Raw genomic sequence first — 19853 nt, 5'->3', positions numbered from 1 at the left:
CTGTCTCAGTCGCGCAGCCCCATGGACTATAGCCTGCCAGGCTCCTCTGTCCATAGGATTCTCCAGCAAGAATACTAGAGTGGGTAGCCATTCCCTTCTCCAGGGGATCTTCCCGACCCAGGGATCAAACCCATGTCTCTTGCATCTCCTACACTGGTAGGCAGATTCTTTACCACTGCGGCCCCTGGGAAGCCCCCAGCTGACAACACTGTACCGTACATTTCAGTCTTTGGCCATACCACCTGAATGCGCCCGATCTCATCTGTACTGCGTATCTGAAGGTTGCTGAGAGTTTAACTGTATGTGACTCAAATCGTTATGGTGTACACCTGAAACTAACACAGGTTATATGTCAATTATATCTCAATAAACTGGAAAAAATCCTAATAAATGAACTGCCCGCACCTGGCACCTTAGCATTCAGAGGTAGCTGTCATAATCACCACATTTCCTCACGTGCAGAACGAGATGGTGCAATGGTGAGAGTCAGCAGCAGTGTGTGACCTGCCCAGCACCCACCATGAGCCATGGGGTGGGGCTTCGGCCCAAATCTCCCAGGCGAGCACCACGCCCCACATGCCTGGCGCCGGCCTCCAGCCAGGCCCTGTAACGGGCCACTCCTCAGCCCTGCACCTCAGTCCAGGCCATGCAGAAGCTCTGCTTCCTCTGCACAGGCAGGCAAGCGGTGGATGAGCCGGAGATGGGTGGGGCTATGTTTCTCTTCTCCAGGGCCACCTTCTACTCCTCACTAACGGATAAATCGTTCAGGGGAACAGGCAACAAAGAAACACGCAGTTTTTTTGGCAAGGAAGAGTTAATCATATCTACATCCTGAAGGAAACAGCATTGGAACAAAACAGTAACTTGATCCCAAAATAATATTTCACATGGCTGGTTTCCCATATCTCACCAGACACAGGGACCCCAGTGAAGGACCTCCACATGAACCCCAGATGGAAGAGGAGCTGACGAAACACACACCTAATGATCACGTGGCAGACACACCCCCCGCGCACGGCACCCACGGAACCGCAGGCCCTCACCCGGGCTCCTGCTCCTGGCGACGTCATCTTTGGCAGACACTGGTCAGCGCACAGCACTCTCAGTGAGGAGAAGCCCGTCGGATCTATGTTAGCCACAGAGCAAGAGAGCCCAGAAGACCTGTACATGTTAAAATGGGGTGCAGACCACTTCCATTTCCTGCCCGCTGTACTCAGTCTGGGGTGGGGAGGACACCTGGGGCCGGCCCTGTGGGGAACCCCCACATCTGCAAGGCTGGGGTTGGCACAGAGCTCCCGGGGGCTCCCCAGAGACTGCTCTCCCCAGAGAACCTTCTGACTTCTTTTCAATGTGCTCATCCTCGGCACCTGGATCTGGGGAGAAGACTCACCTCTCGCCTCCCAGCTGAGCACCTACTGCCTGAAGGAAAGGCGTTCCCTCCTTCCACATCCCACATTTAAAGTACAGGAAAAACTCAGAAGAATGGTGAGTTTAAACCATTAAATGGTGAGTAGCGTCTGGAGTAGTGTCTGGAGCCAGAGACCCATGCTGCGCTGGTGTGTGGCCCCCAGATGGACCAGCCGGCTTTAAACGGGCCCCCTCCTCCCCCAGGTGGGACTCTGACCAAAGAGATGCTGTTCGCGGTCAAGGGCACCGACCGGAACAGGATCCAAACCCCAACCCTGTCCCCACCAGACACGTGAACTTGACAGCCGCTCAGCCTTCCTATGCCTCGGTTTCATCAGTAAAATGGGAGTGAGACGAGCGGCCGCTCCTTGAAGTGTTGAAACAGCGTCTGACGTCCTGGGCCAGCAACCTTCACGCCAGCTGCTGCCACTCTCGTGGCTGCTGACAAAGGAGGCATGGTTCTGCTGTAATGACTGTCACGAGCTTAAATGCAAGTTATCACTCACCAAACCAGGTCTATAAACCAAACGTGGCAAAATCCATTAAACCCAAGAACATTACAGTCTCCCAAGGCAGCAGAAACAGAAGCCAAAATACATAAATGGGACCTAATCAAATTTATAAGCTTTTGCACAGCAAAGGAGACCATGAACAAAACAAAAACACAATCTACACAATGGGAGAAAAATATTTACAAATGACACAACTGACAAGGGCCTGATTTCCAAAATATACAGAGAGCTCATACAACTCAACATCAAGACAATAACCCAATCAAAACATGGGCAGAGAGTCTAAATAGAAATTTCTGCAAAGAAAACACGTGCTGTGTACTGTGCTCACTCACTCAGTGGGTCCAACTCTTTTCGAAAAGATACATGCAGGTCAATGTTCATCACAGCCCTACTTACAACAGCTAAGACATAGAAGCAGTCCAGATGTCCATCAACAGATAAATGGATAAAGAAGATGTGGTACATATATACAAGGGAATACTATTCAGCCATGAAAAAGAATGAAATAACGGCATTTGCAGCGACGTGGATGGACCTGAAGATGATCATACTAAGTGAAGGAAGTCAGAGACAGATATCAGAGGACATTACTTACATGTGGAATCTGAAATACGATACACACGAACTTATTTACAAAACGGAAGTAGACTCACAGACACAGGAAAAAATACATGTGGCTACCAAAGGGGAAAAGGTGGGAAGGGATAAATTAGGAATCTGGAATTAGCAGACAAAAACTACTCTATGTAAAACACCCAAGGGCCTACTGTACGGCACAGTAGTATCTTCAATGTTGGTTGAATAAACCATAATGGGAAAGAATATGAAAAAGAATAAATACATGTGTATGTATAACTGAATCACTTTGCCGCACACCAAAAACTAACACGTTGTAAAGCAACTATAATTCAATAAATTTAAAAAAAAACAAAAACCAGACCATAAAGCCTGCAGCGTCTGCTCCTGCTGGGGATCTAGAGATTGGCAGGTGAGGAAGTTACACCGCGGTTCCTTTCGGAGCTTACAAGGAGGAGGAAGAACTCCAGCCTCTGAAGACCACACATAACCTCTCTGAGTGATAAAAGGACACAATTCCTGCCTATAGTCGCACCCATTCCACACGGCATGTCACTGGGTGAGAAGTGAAAGGTTCTAGGCCTAAGAAGTGGCTTCCTGAACCAGCCGGGGCACTGGGACCCCCTCGGTCACCTTCACCCCTCAGAGGAGCCCGCTCAGGCCTGGGGCGCTGCCGAGGCCCCCATCACCCCCCCAGGTTCTGTGTACACAGGGCGGACGCCCGACTGCAGGCCGAGGGAAGAGGAGGCCGTCTCTGGAGGGACGCCCGCCAACCCATCGCGGCAGGAGACGGTGGCAGGACCTGGAGGCCACCCGCTGGGAAGGGGACCAGGGAGGGAGGGGGGCCGGGGAGAGAAGGGCGGGTCATCGCCAAGCACTTCCAGCGACACAAGACGCCTCCGTCCCCTAAACAGAGCTCCCACCTCGGCCGCGCCGGCCACGCCTGAGCCAGGCAGAGAGCCGTCCTGCAGACCGGCCTGCATCTGCCTGCTGGACGTGGGGACCTGTCTGAAGGACCCCGTGAGTCCGGGGGTCAGCAGATGCACGCGCTTTGCTTCCCCTTCACGATGCTCACTGGACACTACACGTGACGCTTTGGTGCCTGAGAAGCGAACGCCACGCTAGAGACCACGTTGATGCTGCGACCTCCAGCATCCCACTGCATGTCTCTGGTCCTCCCGGGACCCCGACGGGCGCCGGACGGATAGGAGGGCAGCTTGCTCAGAGCAAGTATCTGAACGTCTAGGTTACTTCAGCCTACTGCAAACTCGCTATCATTTTCCAACAAAGAACAGAACTCGGCAAGAAGCTGTCTGCCTGCAGGTTGTAGCGACGGAGGCTGTGTACATGCTAAAGGGTCCCAGAGACGGGAGGGTGAACCGGGGCTGGGCGGAAGCCCATGGGGGCGTGGCAGCACGCGGCGCACGGCACGCTGAGAGGCGTGGCTCCCAGACCCTGACCCGTCACCCTCCGGCTGTTTCACACGCACAGGGATGGCGAGAAAGACGCAAGCCCGCCGCCCTCTGAGGGTGCGGGAGAGCGAGGATGCGGGTGGCTGCGCCCCCACCCCACCCCACCCCGGCGGAGACCCTCAGGCTCGTCCCTCCCCTGCCCCGGGGTCAACGCTCCGGGAACAGCTGTGGTTCCAGCTTCCTTTCTTGGCTCTGGACTATAATAACTGCTTATTACAGTCTCCATCTACCCACAGTATCACAGCTTCTCTGTGAAGGCACTTCCCTGACCTGAGTGATAAAAGGTCCTGCTTACGGACCACGCACCCATCCCTCTGCGGGCACCCAGACCCCCGGGACACTCACTTCACTGTACCAGGCGGTCCGTGGACACCCAGACCCCGGGGGACACTCACTTCATTGTAGCAGGTGGTCCACAGGCACCCAGACCCCCGGGGGACACTCACTCTTGTAGCAAGTGGTCCGCGGGCACCCAGACCCCTGGGGATACTCACTCTTGTAGCAAGTGGCCCGCGGGCACCCAGACCCCTGGGGACACTCACTTCACTGTAGCAGGTGGTCTGCAGGTACCCAGATCCCTGGGGACACTCACTTCACCATAGTAGGCGGTCCGCGGGCACCCAGACCCCCGGGGACACTCACTCACTGTAGCAGGTGGCCCGCGGGCACCCAGACCCCGGGGACACTCACTCTGGTTGTAACAGGTGGCCCGCGGGCACCCAGACCCCTGGGGATACTCACTCTTGTTGTAGCAGGTGGCCAGCACGCCTTTGTCTGCGGGGCTGGCACTAATGTGCCAGATCTCCCCCGCCTGATGCAGGAGCACATTTTTATTGATAATGTTGTTCTCGTCATCAAAGTCTATGACGTGGATCTACAGACACAAGGAAAGAGCCGGTCAGAAGCTCACACACTCCCCACCGCCTTCACAGGTCAGTGACTAACAGGAGAACCAAACGCACCTTGAACACCTCTACCAGCTCCGAACCGCACTAACGGCTCTCGCTTCTACCGCGCACCTCACTCTGTACCTCTCAAAAGGCAAGTGTGAAACCCCTGCAAAGTATTAAGCCTGCGAGCACAGAACCCTGCCCCGCCACGCCCAGTCCTCCAGAGGAGACACCAAAGGCGCAGTCAGGCCATGGCAGGTGTCAGGGCCAGAGTCTGCAGGAGGGGGCCGCCTGCTGCAACCAGCCCAGGCCTGTGGCTCGGCTGAGCGGGGCAGGGCGCTGCTGCCTGCCGAGGACCAGGCTTAGCCCCGATCGGCCCCCTCCGCAGTTGACACAACTCATGTTGGAAGCAGCCGAGGACGGAAGGGGTGAGAGAGTGCTGCACGTCAGGTCAGCTCCTCTTAAAACGCTTCCTAAAAACAAGGCCAACCGCCACCAACCCCTCTGATCATGTAGCAGTGACGACAGCATCATGTTTCAGCCACTAAGTGAAAAGTTAAATATGCTAGTGCCACGCTCTTCTGGATAATTTCTAGGGGAATGAAAATGATGTTCACATTCACGCTCTTATCAATAATCAAGTCACTGGGAAAAATAAAATTTACAGTTTTTTAAATCAATTTATACTGATAATCATGGATCTGCACAAAGACCTATATCCAATCAGGAACGTTCGCTGTGGCACTGACTGTCACAATGAAACAGAAGCCACCTATGCGCCTGGCAGTGGGGAACCATTCAGGTGAACCGACTGTAATGCAACAGTGTGAGGCCAGCCACTCTTCTCTGAACACCTTCCAGCGCCGGGCAAAGGGTCCACAGCATATACAAAAGGGGGAGGGAAAGGCGCTCAGTCGTGTCAGGCTCTGTGATTCTCCAAGCAAGAATACCGGAGAGAAGCCTTTCCCTTCTCCAGGGGATCTTCCCAACCCAGGGATCGAACCCAGGTCTCCCACATTGCAGACGGATTCTTTACCAGCTGAGCCCCCAGGGAAGCCCAAGAATACTGGAGAGGGCAGCCTCTCCCTTCTCCAGGGGACAAAAGGAAAAAAGAACCAGTAAAAGAACCGCACAAACGCTCCACACGCTTTTTGCCAAAAAGCAAGCATGCCCCAGTGAGAGAATCAGAAAGTGACTGGTTACCTTTGGGTGATGAAATCATAGAGGCTTTTCATTTACTTCCTTGTGGTTTGGTTTTATTTTTAAATTTTTTTCAAGCACTGTTTTGCAGTCAGAACAAACACTAAAATGCTATTTTAAAAAACGTTTCCATGACACCCGAAGCACCTCCCCCTGCTGGCCCGGGGCCTCCGGCTCTGCCCTTGGCTGCTTTCCTGGTATCACCTTCTCACACGGAGTCGCTCCCCTGTCCCTGGAGGGCCGGCCTGGGCAGAACTCAAAGCCCACCACTGCCCCCTACAGCCTGTGCGACCAGAGCCGCCGAGAGTGCGACGACCGTGCTGGGGCCACGCGGCCAGGCAGAAGCCACCCTTCTCCGGGGGCAGTGAGGAGATTAAACACCAGCAACACTGTTTTCAATCTTTGAGACGATTTTCGGTCAGTTTCTCCAGCACTCATGGCCCAGTGGAGTTTTCGCAGAGGGTCTGGAAATGCTCCGGGTGGACAGCTTCTATATAAAGTTTACAACAGTCGCATGGGAACACAGACTAAACGGCAATACACAAACCTGGGAACTATTTCTGTGTTGTTAGAGTGAGCAAGAAGCTTCTTCCTAAGTATCTGACATGTTTCTGCCTTACCAGAACATCTGTGAGTGCTGAGAAAAGGATGCGCTGAGCTGTCCTCCTTGGCCGGGAGCACCGTCAGGACAGCTGCGTGGGGAGCACGGGAGCGCTGGTTTCCGGGTCCTCCTTTGGGGCCGCGGACCCGGGGGCGTGCACACCCTCCCCTGCACACGGGTGGCTCCTGGCTGGGGAGCCGTCCCTCCAGCCTGACCTCTCCCCGCACTTCCCGATGCCGCAGAGTCCCCGCTCCCGCCTGGGGAAGGCTCCTCTTTCCTGTGAGGACGAGAAGGCAGGGAGTCCAGCCAGGCTCTGGTCCGTGGTCCACGCGGGTCTTCCTCCAGCCCATTTCATAGGTGCTCAGCAGGTAAACGTCAGCCTCCGCCCTCCACGGCGGGGGTGGGGAGGAGTCCACGACCCCCAGGTCCACCTCTCCTAATCTGACACTCTAATAACGTGCCCTTTAAGCTTCAGAGTCTAGGCTCTTTCCACACGTCATCGCCTGCAGCAGGCTCACGGACTGGTCCTTTGGACACGACCTTGGGAGATGCTGTCATCAGGCACACTCGGGCAGAGCGGGGGACGTCAGCACCGCCGACAAGCAGGGGTCAAAGGAATGGCGACTGATACGCCGCAGACACTTGAGCTATTTGTACCACTCTGGCTCCTTCAATCCTAAAGAGAGCTCGATGATGACAAGATGATGTATCATTACTAGCCACGGTTACAGGGGAAGAAACCGGGGCTGACAAAGTTGGAGCAGCGTGGCTCGTTCCAGAGCAAGTGCCGTGAACCGCCCCCCCCTCGGGGCACAGGAGGTGCCCACCCGCCACAACACCGGGCTCCGCGCCACAGCAGGTCAGCAGAGGGCCAGGCAGCTCCGCATCCCGGGGGAGAGGCTGTGACCCAGGCGCCTGCGCCCAGGGCACCACCACCTACGCTGCTCACGTCAAGCGCACACGCGTTGACACGTGCAGCTGCAGGCCAGTTACAAAAACGAGTTACAACATGGAGAAAACACTACGGTTGGGGTGGGGGCGAAAGGTGACGGGGACGAGGAACACAGCGATTCGTGTTGGCTCCGAGGGGGGAACGTGTGCGCTCGGCTGGGCAGTGTGTGAGGTCTTCACGCCCCTGCTGAGCTTTTAAAATGCTTTTAATAGCTTAGAATGAAGCTCAAGGACTTCCCTGAGTGCTCAGCTGGTGGAGAATCCACCTGCAAAGCGGGAGACCTGGGTTCACTCCCTGGGTTGGGAAGATCTGCTGGAGAAGAGAACGGCTTCCCACTCCAGTGTTCTGGACTATATAGTCCATGGGATTGCAAGGAGTCCGACATGACTGAGCGACTTTCACTTTCAATGAAGCTCAAACTCATATTTTGAATTACCATTATTAAAATTTTAAAGCTGGACTTAGCAGTGCAGGGCTAAGGGTGTAGACAACACTCTATAATTGGGAACCAGGGTGATCAAACTTATTAGGAAGCCTGTAAAGGTGCTCTTCTTAATCAAGGCCGCTCATGTTCTCACAGAATCAGGGCTCAGAGAAAGCAGCCCCTGTCCTGAGAGCGAGCACATGACCCCAGGCCGACACACTCTGTCCGTTTCATCTCTTACTGAACTCAATAAACTCAAAAATTCAGAGGGAAAAAAAAATGTGGCAAAATTGGAAACTAAAAAGTGAAAGCTCCCCCCTAGGAAAAGTAAAGCCCCAGCATCTCCCCATGAGAAGTCCTCCTGGCACTGACGGCGGCCCTCTGCGGGGCCGCTGGGTGAGAAGCTCCGGCTCAGCCGCACCCAGAAGCAGCCACGGCCTCCCCGCCAGCGCGCCCTGCCTCTCGTCCGGATCCAAAGCCAGCCGTGAGGCCGGCAGCTTAGGGAGGCGACACCTCAGGCAGACAGGCAGGCTCGTGCTGCAGTGATTCCAGGTGACGCACCCCACGGCACCTCACAGTTCCCAACTGCAGGTCTGGGGCGGCCCCGCCCCAGCAGGGCTACTGGGGCCCTTCTGCAGCGGCGCCTGCTCACTCCCCGTCTCTGTCCCTTTCTGGGGACTCTCACATCTCCACCCTTCCGCTGGCCAGGAGATTCACCTTGCGAGGCTCCATCCTCACGGCCCCAGTGCCTTCCAGAGGGCCCCCTCCTACCTCCATCACGTCGGGGTTGGCTCCCATGTGCAGGTTTGCAGGGGGACACAGCATTCAGCCCACAGTGAGGGGACACGTGGTCAAGGGCCAGGGAAAAGCTGGGGTGCGAGCCGGTCAGGGGACAGTCGGCCAGCTCACTCCCCGTGACCACACGTACAAGTGAGAAACACACGCAGAACTGCTTCAAAAAGGACACACAGGACGCGATCAACACGGCGAGACCAGGGCCCCCAGACCACAAAGAGGGGAGCGACTCCTGGGAGTGAGATGGGAGGATGGGGTGGGGGGTAGGGGGGCAGGTGCATGTGGGGTGGATTCGAGGCACAGCCCTGAAAGGGCTTCACGGAGACCCCACAGCGGTCAGCCTGGCGCTCCTCAATGGGACGAGCATCGCGCAGGCGGCCTCTGCAGGGAAAGCCTGGTGCAAAAGCAAATAAGCCCCCACCCTGCAAAAGCCCAGCTCCCAACCGGAGGAGCAGCTCCCCGGAGAAGGCGCGCCCCTGACAGGAGGCTCCAGGGCGGCCTGACCGGCTCTGACCGCAGGCAGGGCGCCGGGCGACACTGCAGGCACAGAACATTGAGCGGCTCGTCAGGCACAGGGCAGCCCGCAACTGTGACGGCCCCGGAAACTGTCAGGGGAGAGCCGAGTTGAATACAGCAGCGCGGGCTCCAGCGCCGGGCACGTCCGCAAGAATCGCCAGCTGCGGGGAGGCGCTGACGGCCTGAGGCGAAGCCCGGGGCCAGAGACCCCGCCAGCAGGGGCTTCCAGGAGGGCTGGGGGTCACGCAATGCCACGGCCACTGTCACAGCTGCAGGGCAGGAGGGCTTGGCCCTGGGGCCTTCCGGACAGCAAACCTCAGCAGCTGAGCTTCATAGTCACGGCAGGCGCGGGGGGCGGGGAGACAGGGTGCTTAGCGGCCACCTCGCCACGTCCCAGCCGGGCCCTGGGAGGAACCACCTGGCTGCTCAGGGCCAAGTCTTCTGTTTGGAGATGGGGCCAGGGCACCCCCGGTACCTGTCCAGCCGCCAGTCCCCCAGCGTCCCTGGCCAGGGCCGGGGGTCACCGCCTTTATCCCTCACCAGCTCGTGACTGCAGGCGGCTGCGCGCTCCCTGGAGGGGGATGCACACAGCACTCGGGGACACACGCGGCTCAGCGGGTAGAGGGGACACGGGGGCCCCGGACGCCCTCGCGGCAGGAAGCAGGGCCGGACGGGGAAGGGCGCAGGGACAGTCAGGGAGGAGCGCGCGCCATCGTAAAACACACGCGGTTCGACCCCGATTGGGGAACTCACATGCGGCCAGAAAAAAGTAAATAAAAACTGATGTTCTACCGAAAAGGTCAGCGGTACAGGCCCGGAAATAGGGGCATTGAAAAGTAAGCAGATAAGGAAAAGGCAGTTGGTCGTGCACTGGCTCGGTGCCCGAGCCCCAGCGCCCCATCACACGCTGCGCTGGTCCTTCCAGACGCACGTGCGTCCCCGCTGGCACTGGGCGCCTTCCTCCCCCCACATCCCCCAGCAGCACCCCAGGCCGCACGGGGCCACTCTCCTCTTGCCTGTGGGACGGCCACGGCTGACTCTTTTTATAAATAAATCAGTCCCTCTGACATCTTCCAGGAGAAAAGCAACACATACACACACTCAGAAAACCGGAAATTATAAGGAAACAATTTACATCATATGCACATCCCCTGAAGATAACCATGGTTCACGTTTTGGGCCCTTTTGACCTATTTCTAGTCTTTATTCTATGCAGAGATGCAATTTTGTACTTTACATACCTTTTTAATATAAAGGTATAGTTGACAGAACATTACATTAGCTTCAGGTATATTGGAGTGATTTGATATTTGTATATATTGCAATTTTTTTTTTTTTACACACTAGTGATCACGTACTACATACGATCTTAACATCTAAGAATCGCCTGAGAATTTTTCAGCTGTGATGCTTCTGAGGAGACTCAGCTTTCATGCCTGCAGTGAGTGAACACCATTCTGAAAGGAAGGAGATTCAGCCAGGGTAACCACGTGGCTGCACCGTCACAAATGCCATGTTGTGTCTGGCTGCCTCCCATTTTCTCCCATCCTCTGTGCCATCCCAATGAGGCTCCTTGTGTGTAAAGCTTTTTCGATGTTTTCGGTGTACAGAACACAGGTTAAATACTGTGAACACATAGACTGTGTGAATCTCTAGACGGGTATCACCAAATGAGCTTCCAGTCACCGGGCCCACACGAGGTCGTGCGTCCGCACAGGAGCGGGTTCACCCCGCCCATCCGCACGGGGCAGGCTGGCAAGGCGACTGACGCCACCCCGGGGGCGGGGTTCCGGAGGCGGGCTGCGCCACGTGGCACCACCTCGCCCATGCGCCCCGCACGCGGAGCGTGAGTCTCTGCAACATCCCGCACCTGCGTCCACGGCTCCGCCGCCACTGGAGGACGGGGAAGATGAAGTCCAGCGAGGTCAGTCCATTCGTTCAAGGCCAGACATCTGAGGTCTGGCCGAGGCCAAGCTGAAAACCCGACCTCTTGAGAACACATCCTTCTTCCTACCCTAGACAAGCCACACCCTGTGTCTCTCCCTGGATCACCAGCGGTGACAGCCTAGACCCCATGCTGAGACGGGGTTACGGCCTCGTCCAGCCTCAGCTAGAGAGTGCCGCGAGTCATCAAACCGGCCGTCCAGGGGCCGGGGTCAAAGGGGTGACACTGCCCACGTACCCTCGTACCCTCACCACTTACATGGTGACCCCGGTGCACCCACAAAACACCACACTCCGGCTGCAGGGATACACAGAACAAGGTTAAATTCCTCTCGCCAGGTCGTTCCGTACAGCTGGCTATCTAAGTCCCAATGAAAGCTCTGCTTTGTTTGGGTGGTATTAAAACGCTACTTGAAAAGTCAAGAACAAAATAGCTATAAAACTAAGAACAGGCTTGGTAATTAACATGTATACATTTGTCAGAAATAGTTACCTGATTATCATACTTGAGAGACTGCGTCCCAACCAAAAACCGAACGGCGTCTGTCTCCGCGGCCTGAGGCGTGAGCGCCCGCGCCTGCAGGGGAGGAGAAAGCACACGTGGGTGGAGGCGGAGGACGGACCTTGCGGGCGCCGCTGCCTCCGCCGCCACTGGGGGAGCCGCGGGGGCAGAAGGTCGCCAGGCAGCTTAGAAACTTGCAAGAGGAGCCCTCGACTCTTGTACGACCTGTGACCCAACTGCGCTTCCGAAGGATCTGGAAACAACTGTCATTGGAAACAAAAATTAAACAGTAAAGATATATAATTTTGTCTTTAACAAAATTATTTACATCATTGACTTGTTTGAACAAATTATTCTTAATAACAGAGCAGAAGATGACTCCCACTGAGAGCAGAGCAGGTGGTTTGAGCCACATCTCCTGCAGAACCAACTGGAAAAACTCAATTCAAACCCCTGAGCTTGTTTCAAGGCTTCAGGAAGCTGTCACAGGCATGGACTGCAAGGTCCAGGAGAGGAAGAAGCTGGGGGAGGGGGGGTGCTGACCGCCTGCCCATGGTGACCTGGGCTAAAGGCTTCGCCCCTCCCTCCTCAGACTTCTGGAAGTCCTGCAAGGGCAGGAAGGGGCCTGAAGAGCAGAAACCAACCGTCTTCAGTGAAACGTGGAGACGTCTATAGTCCAAAAGCGCCCGGGGAACACCGTCTCCGAGGTGGGGAAGGTTGGCGCTGAGAGAAGATGCTGAGGAAGACGCTGGTGGCCACGCCCCAAGCAAAGCAGGACAGTGGCCGGGGAACCGCCGGAGGGGCCAGCCAGAACAGGGGTCCCCCACACACCGGGCCGCCAACTAGAGCAGGGCAGGGGACCTACTGGCATCTCAGGAGGCGGCTGGAGCTCCATGGGTGGGGGGGCTGCCCTGGGGGCCCCCGGGGGAAACGAGCGCTGCAAAACCCAGAGCCGCGAGCACTTGTCGGCCTGGGCCAGGCCGGGCTGCCTCCGCCTACAGAGCCCACGGCAGGAGGACTTGGCACGGGAGCTCAGCAAGGAGGACCAGAGGGAGGGCCAGAGGGAGGATCAGAGGGAGGACCAGAGGGAAGACCGGGAGCTCTGCAAGGAGGACCAGAGGGAGGACTGGAGGGAGGGCTGGAGGAGGACTAGAGGGAGGGCTGGAGGAGGACCAGAGGGAGGACCGGAGGAAGGACCAGAGGGAAGACTGGAGCTCCGCAAGGAGGACCAGAGGGAGGATCGGAGGGAGACAAGGGGAAAAGGCTTCAGGAGGTGCAAACACCAGGCGGCAGGGCCAGAACCCACGATCAGACACAGGGACACTCACAAAACTCGAGAGCAAACACCTCCTCAAACGAGAGGGAGAAGAACAGACTGGAGAGGCTCGGCAAGACCACCCAGACAACTGAACCCGAGCCGACATGGCGGGAGGGACCGTGAACCAGACCCCACGCCACGCGCAAGAACAGAAACCCCGAATAAGGAACACACGCAACCTCTGAAGGCGCAGCAGGTCTATGAAATGGAACAGCAAGATGGCCTTGAGCTTCAGTTCATCAGGTTAAAAGGCAGTGTCCCTGTGCATTGGTTTGGAAGCAGCAGATCCACTGATCGACTGACGACGATTACTGTTAAGTCCTATAAAATCAGCCTACAAAACAGGGGGTGAGGGCGCCTGACCACAGCCATCTTGGGCAGCTGCTCTTCACTGTGGTGACAGAAATGCAAGAACTTAGGCACCGGCTCAAAAGCACGCAGGACAAGGGGGTGGAAACTCCGGGGAGAGAAACCTGGCGCCCTGAGCACCGCTCGTGAGCAAGGCATTAACTGGGGAAGGCAGGACACACACAAGCACTGAAACTAAAACTCACCCTGCTTCCAAGCAGAAGTCCTGAAATGCTGGCTAAGCGTGGCAGAGAACCCTGCTTGAATCAGCAGTCAACAAAACATTGTGCAATTAAAAAAAGGGGAAACCTGAGTAAAGATTTGGCAAAAGACTGTGATTAACTGTTGGGAGTCTGGCGGGAGACAGAAGAGCGGGGAAAAAGCCGAAAATCCTCAGGTGCCACAGTGTCCAGTCACCAGGTTATATCCGGGAGGGAAGAGCGGGCAGGTCAAGACTAGAAGAAACAGCTTCTGAAACGCTGAGAGAGGTTATTCTCACCAGATAAGGTGGAAAGGAAATGTGTGGGGCCTGGTGATTTTAACCAGACTTGCAGTAACTGACTTAAATGACTTGAAAGCACTGATTGTTTAAAATTTTTTAAACACACAAAAAAGAACAAAAACCGTGAACACAAGTCAAAGTGCTGCAGAAAGGCGAATGTGATCAGCACTTTCTCATTTCAACAGCCACCCACACTGCTCTTCTGCCTCTTACCGGCACCGAGCTGCCTCGTTTTACCCTCCAGACCTCATCACCTTCAGCCAGTGGTCAACATCTTGCTGCACCATCCTGCCGATGACACCAGTTGTCTGTCTGTCCACACCGTTTGCTGAACAGGGCAGGCAGGCGCGAACGGGGAAGCTGGAGAACCCTCGAGGGGCCGTGGGAGCTGCAGACACGTTTATTCTCCCGACTGGGGCCACAGCCGGAGCAGCGCACACACTGCATTCCTTCCTCTCGGGGCTGACCCGGCGGACACAGGCCTAACGCAGCTTCAGGGGCTTTTCAGTGGAGCTTATATACGCTGACAGACAGACGCGGCCGAAGACAGCGTGGCGTGATGCACACACACAGCGCTGTGAGTGATCCCAGCTGTTACAGAACCACATTTACAGATTGCGGGGCAAGCGAGAGGCCGTGGGCCAAAAGGGTCTGGCCACCACACTCTTGGCCAATGTGCTCCTTCCCCACATTCTACCCACTCAGGGTCTCTCGGCTCACAATCTGCACACAGTTCATTTTCGTGCTATTTCCTTGGTGAGTAACGCTGACCCTTGAACGGACACTCTGCAACAGCAGTAGATGCTACAGCAAACAGTCACGTCCCCAGTACATAGCACACTCAATGCCAGGTGTCATCTGGAACTCACGCTGCAGTCCTTGCTGTCATGGGGCTAGAAGGGCCACCAACCACACGTGGAGTGACTATCTCCATGGCCAAGTCCACTCCACCAGCTGTCCTTGTGAGATGGCAGGAAAGTCTCCACAGGTTTTATTACTGCTGCTGCTAAGTCGCTTCAGCCGTGTCCGACTCTGTGCGACCCCATAGACGGCAGCCCACCAGGCTCCCCCATCCCTGGGATTCTCCAGGCAAGAACACTGGAGTGGGTTGCCATTTCCTTCTCCAATGCATGAAAGTGAAAAGTGAAAGTGATGTCACTCAGTTGAGTCTGACTCTTAGTGACCGCATGGGCTGCAGCCCACCAGGCTCCTCCGTCCATGGGATTTTCCAGACAGGAGTACTGGAGCGGGTTGCCATTGCCTTCTCTGACAGGTTTTATTAAGGACCTTCAAACCCGCCACAGGCGCTGGGCCCTCCCCTTCAAAGAGGGAATCTGTGGCATTCACAGCCCACATACATTATTCCAAATGCTTTCAAACTGCCCTAAATCTGCCAGAGAATTCAGAGGCTAGTAGCACATCACAGACACAGTCTCTACACTACACTGTCCTAAACCTACACCACAGACACAGTCTTTATACTACACTGTCCTAAACCCACATCACAGTCTTTACACTCCACTGTTCTAAACCTACATCACAGACACAGCCTTTACAGTACACTGTCCTAAATCTACATCACAGCACACAGCCTTTACAGAGTGCCTCCACACAGGGACAGATCCGGTTTCCAAAGGTAAGGACACAGTCTTTACCGTATAGCTCTGCACGGGGAGCCGTCCAATTTAAGGACACAGCCTTTAAGAGGCATCAGAAGGAAGGTCTGCGGACGCCATGTAATCTTCTAACTGAACTGCCCGTATCTTTTGCTGTGGCCCTTCCCAAACCAAGTAAACTGCTGCTCTGGTCTCAGCTGTCTCCGTCGCTCTAGGAGCAGAGCAGTGGTCCCTTTATCAGTTTTATTTCTATCAACTCCCGCTGCCAGCAAATCAGCCCAGATTTGCATCCCCTTTGCCTGCTGCCACCCCTAGACTTTTCCAGGCCTGCCGCCCATGGAGGGAGCAGTTAAGGAGCCGGAAGAGGTGGACGGGGCGTCGTTCGGAACAGCGTCCCGCGTGCCGCCTACATAATGCCCGCAGTCCTCTGGAGGCTCCTCTGCCTGCCGGGCCAGAGCAGAAGCTTAAGGGCGTGGTGTCGGCTGACCCCAATCGCTGCTCTCCCCATCATCGCCCAAGCCCTCCTTGTACTGTCTGCACATCACCCACCCCCGAGCGTCCCCTCTGGCTGTCTGCAGGCCCAGGGGACCCTCGGGGCTCCGCAGGCGTGGGTTCAGCAGGCGCTGACCCAGCTCTAAACTCTCCACTGTGATTGCACTTTCTCTTTTTCTCCGCTGGGGCTGGTCCTGAGTCTGGCTGTTCACCCTGCTGACGACCTCCGCTGTCCCACTGCTTCTTGCTATGCACACTGTTCACGGAACCCGGGGCAGGCATAGCACCAGCGGGGAGCCTGCAGGAAAACTCGAGGAGCCCTAAGAACTGCCGACATGTCAATTCTCTCCTGACTGGCCCAGCAGCAGAAACGCTGTGTTCCCTTGGGGCTGACCCAGCAGACACAGTCATAAGGCAGCCTCAAGGGCTTTTCGGGTGGAGCTTATACATGCTTACAGAAGAGACATGGCGGTGGCCACGTGGGGACACTGAGATGCACAGAGCTTTAAGTTATCTCTACTGTTACATAACCATGTAGTTACAAAACGTGGGGCGAGAAAGCCTGACCACCACCATCTTAGCTAACTTTCTCTTTCCCTACACACAGTAATTGCTCTCCAGATTCAAGAAAGCCAGGGCCCAAAGAGCTGTGTAGAGAAGTGTGACAATCAGCTACTTCTTTTAAGATAAGAAAAGATATTCAGATAAAATACTTGAGGTCCAAGGCAACAATCCACTCCACTGATTTGTCCAAAATCCTAGGAAACAACATTTTAGTTACCTCAAAGATCCAAAACTGAAGATCAAAACCTCTGGGTTATTTGGGGGATTACTTAAGAGATCAAAAAGTTATTAAGAAGCATTGGAAGAAGATGCACACTTTAGGGAGCACAAGGTCAGGGAAGCTTCTCTCTTGCGCAGGCACCCTCTGGATGTGCCCACGTGTGCACCTCGTGGTTGAGGAGAAGGCAGTTTCACTTGCTGGTTACAGGGCTCTGAAACTGGTTTGGGTTTAAAGCCCACCTAGGCCAGAATCCCCATCACTTACTAGTTAAGAGGACTCCAACCACATGAAAAATAACATCTAACAATATGACTGATGCGAGAATTAAACGAAACATACGTACAATGTTAAGCAGAGTGCCCAAGACACAGCGCCGTTCTCAGCTGGTCTCTAAGGCCCAGTCTTGAGTGATACAGCACGTGTGTGAAAGTCACTCGGCCGAGTCCGACTCTTTGCGACCCCGTGGACTATACAGTCCGTGGAATTCTCCAGGCCAGAGTACTGGAGTGGGTAGCCGTTCCCTTCTCCAGGCGATCTTCCCAACCCAGGAATTGAGCCCAGGTCTCCCGCATGGCAGGCGGATTCTCCACCAGCCGAGCCACCGGGGAAGGCCCTGTGTGATAGAGCCAGCTGTCAAGCCCAACAGTTCCTGACTCACAGGGCACTGAGATACTGCCTTGTGTAGAATTCACCTGTAAGAATTGTTTCATTGTAATAATCAGAATAACACTTACTGAGTGCTAAATTCAACAGACTTGAAAAGGTCAGTTTTTATTCCAATCCCAAAGAAAGGCAATGCCAAAGAATGCTCAAACTACCGCACAGTTGCACTCATCTCACACACTGGCAAAGTAATGCTCAAAATTCTCCAAGCCAGGCTTCAACACTATGTGAACTGAGAACTTCCAGGTGTTCAAGCTGGGTTTAGAAAAGGCAGAGGAACCAGAGATCAAATTGCCAACATCTGCTGGATCATAGAAAAAGCAAGAGAACGACAGAAAAACATCTACGTCTGCTTTATTGACTATGGCAAAGCCTCTGACTGTGTGAATCACAACAAACTGTAGAAAATTCTTCAAGAGATGAGAATACCAGACCACTTTAACTTATATGCAGAGTAAACGCTGAGCTGGAGGAAGCACAAGCTGGAATCAAGATTGCCAGGAGAAATATCAACAACCTCGGATATGCAGATGACACCACCCTTATGGCAAAAAGCAAAGAGGAACTAAAGAGCCTCTTGATGAAAGTGAAAGAGAAGAGTAAAAAATTTGACTTAAAGCTCAACATTCAGAAAACTAAGATCATGGCATCCGACCCATCACTTCATGGCATAAAGATGGAGAAACAGTGGAAACAGTGGCTGACTTTATTTTTGGGGGCTCCAAAATCACTGCATATGGTGACTGCAGCCATGAAATTAAAAGACACTTACTCCTTGGAAGGAAAGTTATGACCAACCTAGACAGCATATTAAAAAGCACAGACATTACTTTGTCAACAAAGGTCTGTCTAGTCAAGGCTATGGTTTTTCCAGTGGTCATGTATGGATGTGAGAGTTGGACTATAAAGAAAGCTGAGTGCTGAAGAATTGATGCTTTTGAACTGTGGTGTTGGAGAAGACTCTTGAGAGTCCCTTGGACTGCAAGGAGATCCAACCAGTCCATCCTAAAGGAGATCAGTCCTGGCTGTTCATTGGAGGGACTGATGTTGAAGCTGAAACTCCAATACTTTGGCCACCTGATGCAAAGAGCTGACTCATTTGAAAAGACCCTGATGCTGGGAAAGATTGAGGGCAGGAGGAGAAGGGGACGACAGAGGATGAGATGGTTGGATGGCATCACCAACTCAATGGACATGGGTGTGGGCGAACTCTGGGAGTTGGCAATGGACAGGGAGGCCTGGCGTTCTGCGGTTCATGGAGTGGCAATGAGCCGGACACGGCTGCGAGACTGAACTGAACCAAAGTGAAAGTCGCTCAGTCGTGTCTGACTCTTGCAACCCTGTGGACTGGAGCCCACCAGCTCCTCTGTCCATGGGATTCTCCAGGTACGAATACTGGAGCAAGTTGCCATGCCCTCCTCCAGGGGATTTTTCTGATCCCAGGGATCGAACCCCAGGTCTCCCACATTGCAGGCAGATTCTTTTACCATCTGAGCCACCAGGGAAGAGTAACAGGATGGTTTCAGAGCTAATTTCGAAGCTTTGGTCACTGTGCCCGGGCCACATGAAGATGCCAACAGTAGGGGAAACTCGGTGAAGGGGACATAAGAACTCCCCCTGCATCTTGGCAACTTTTAGTGTACATTTAAACACTGTGTCTTAAACAGTCATAGTAATACAGATACAGCGCCTGCCTCCAAGAACAGCAAGGCTGTCGGAATTGTACACAAGCAAATACAGCAAAGCGAGCCGTGAGAGTCAGGCCACAAGGAACGCCGGGGCGGCAGGCAGGCGGCGGGGGCTCCCACGGCCGGGGCGGCAGGCAGGACCGCCGCGCCCCCCGGACGTCTGAGGGCCCCCGGCCGTTCCTGGATGGCCGCGGCCTTTGGCCCCCCCGAGGGCCCTCCGCAATGACCTCGGCGGCACCGGGCGCCGCGGGGCCGTTCCGGGACCCACCTGGAACTCCAGGCCGTAGATCACGGGCGCGTCGTCCTCCATGCTGCGGTAGCGCCCTCGCTGAAGGCGGGTCCCCTGGGCCGGCGCGCCCCAGCTCCGCTCCCATTCATGCGTGCCAGCCCCGGGCGGCGCCTTTCTGAGCCACCGCGGCTCCCGTAGGGTTCACTTCCTGTGTTTTCTGGACGCGTCATCAACGCGCTCCCGGTCGGCGGCGGCCGACGAAGGCAGCGCCGAGATCCTGCGCATGCGCACTTCGCTCCATCCGGGCTCTCCGCGGCGGTAGGACCGGAAGGGGAGGGCCTGGTGGGGGCGCCTGCCGGGCTGGCTGGGCTTGCGGGACTCGCACTTAGCTGGAGCCGGGCGGGTAGCAGGTCGGAGCC

The 19853-nt window shown here is 55.2% G+C and overlaps 1 protein-coding gene across 1 annotated transcript in view; it reads right to left on the bottom strand.

Annotated features, from left to right (window-relative positions):
* EIPR1 (EARP complex and GARP complex interacting protein 1) overlaps window positions 1-19627 on the bottom strand; it is a 64278-nt gene extending 44651 nt beyond the window's left edge. Inside the window, exons 1-3 of the mRNA XM_065947271.1 lie at window positions 19474-19627; window positions 11786-11869; window positions 4712-4844 (exon numbers count right to left, since the gene is read on the bottom strand). Of these exons, the coding sequence (XP_065803343.1) occupies window positions 4712-4844; window positions 11786-11869; window positions 19474-19515 (259 nt within the window). The 5' untranslated portion in view covers window positions 19516-19627. The remainder of the gene's footprint in view (window positions 1-4711; window positions 4845-11785; window positions 11870-19473) is intronic.
* Between the last annotated feature and the right edge of the window lie 226 nt (window positions 19628-19853).

This window comes from Muntiacus reevesi, chromosome 10 (genome assembly GCF_963930625.1).
Source record: "Muntiacus reevesi chromosome 10, mMunRee1.1, whole genome shotgun sequence".
In the NCBI taxonomy this organism is placed as follows: Eukaryota; Metazoa; Chordata; class Mammalia; order Artiodactyla; family Cervidae; genus Muntiacus; species Muntiacus reevesi.
The sequence above is the reverse complement of the archived record's forward strand: the minus strand, read 5'-3'. Positions and strand labels throughout refer to the sequence as shown.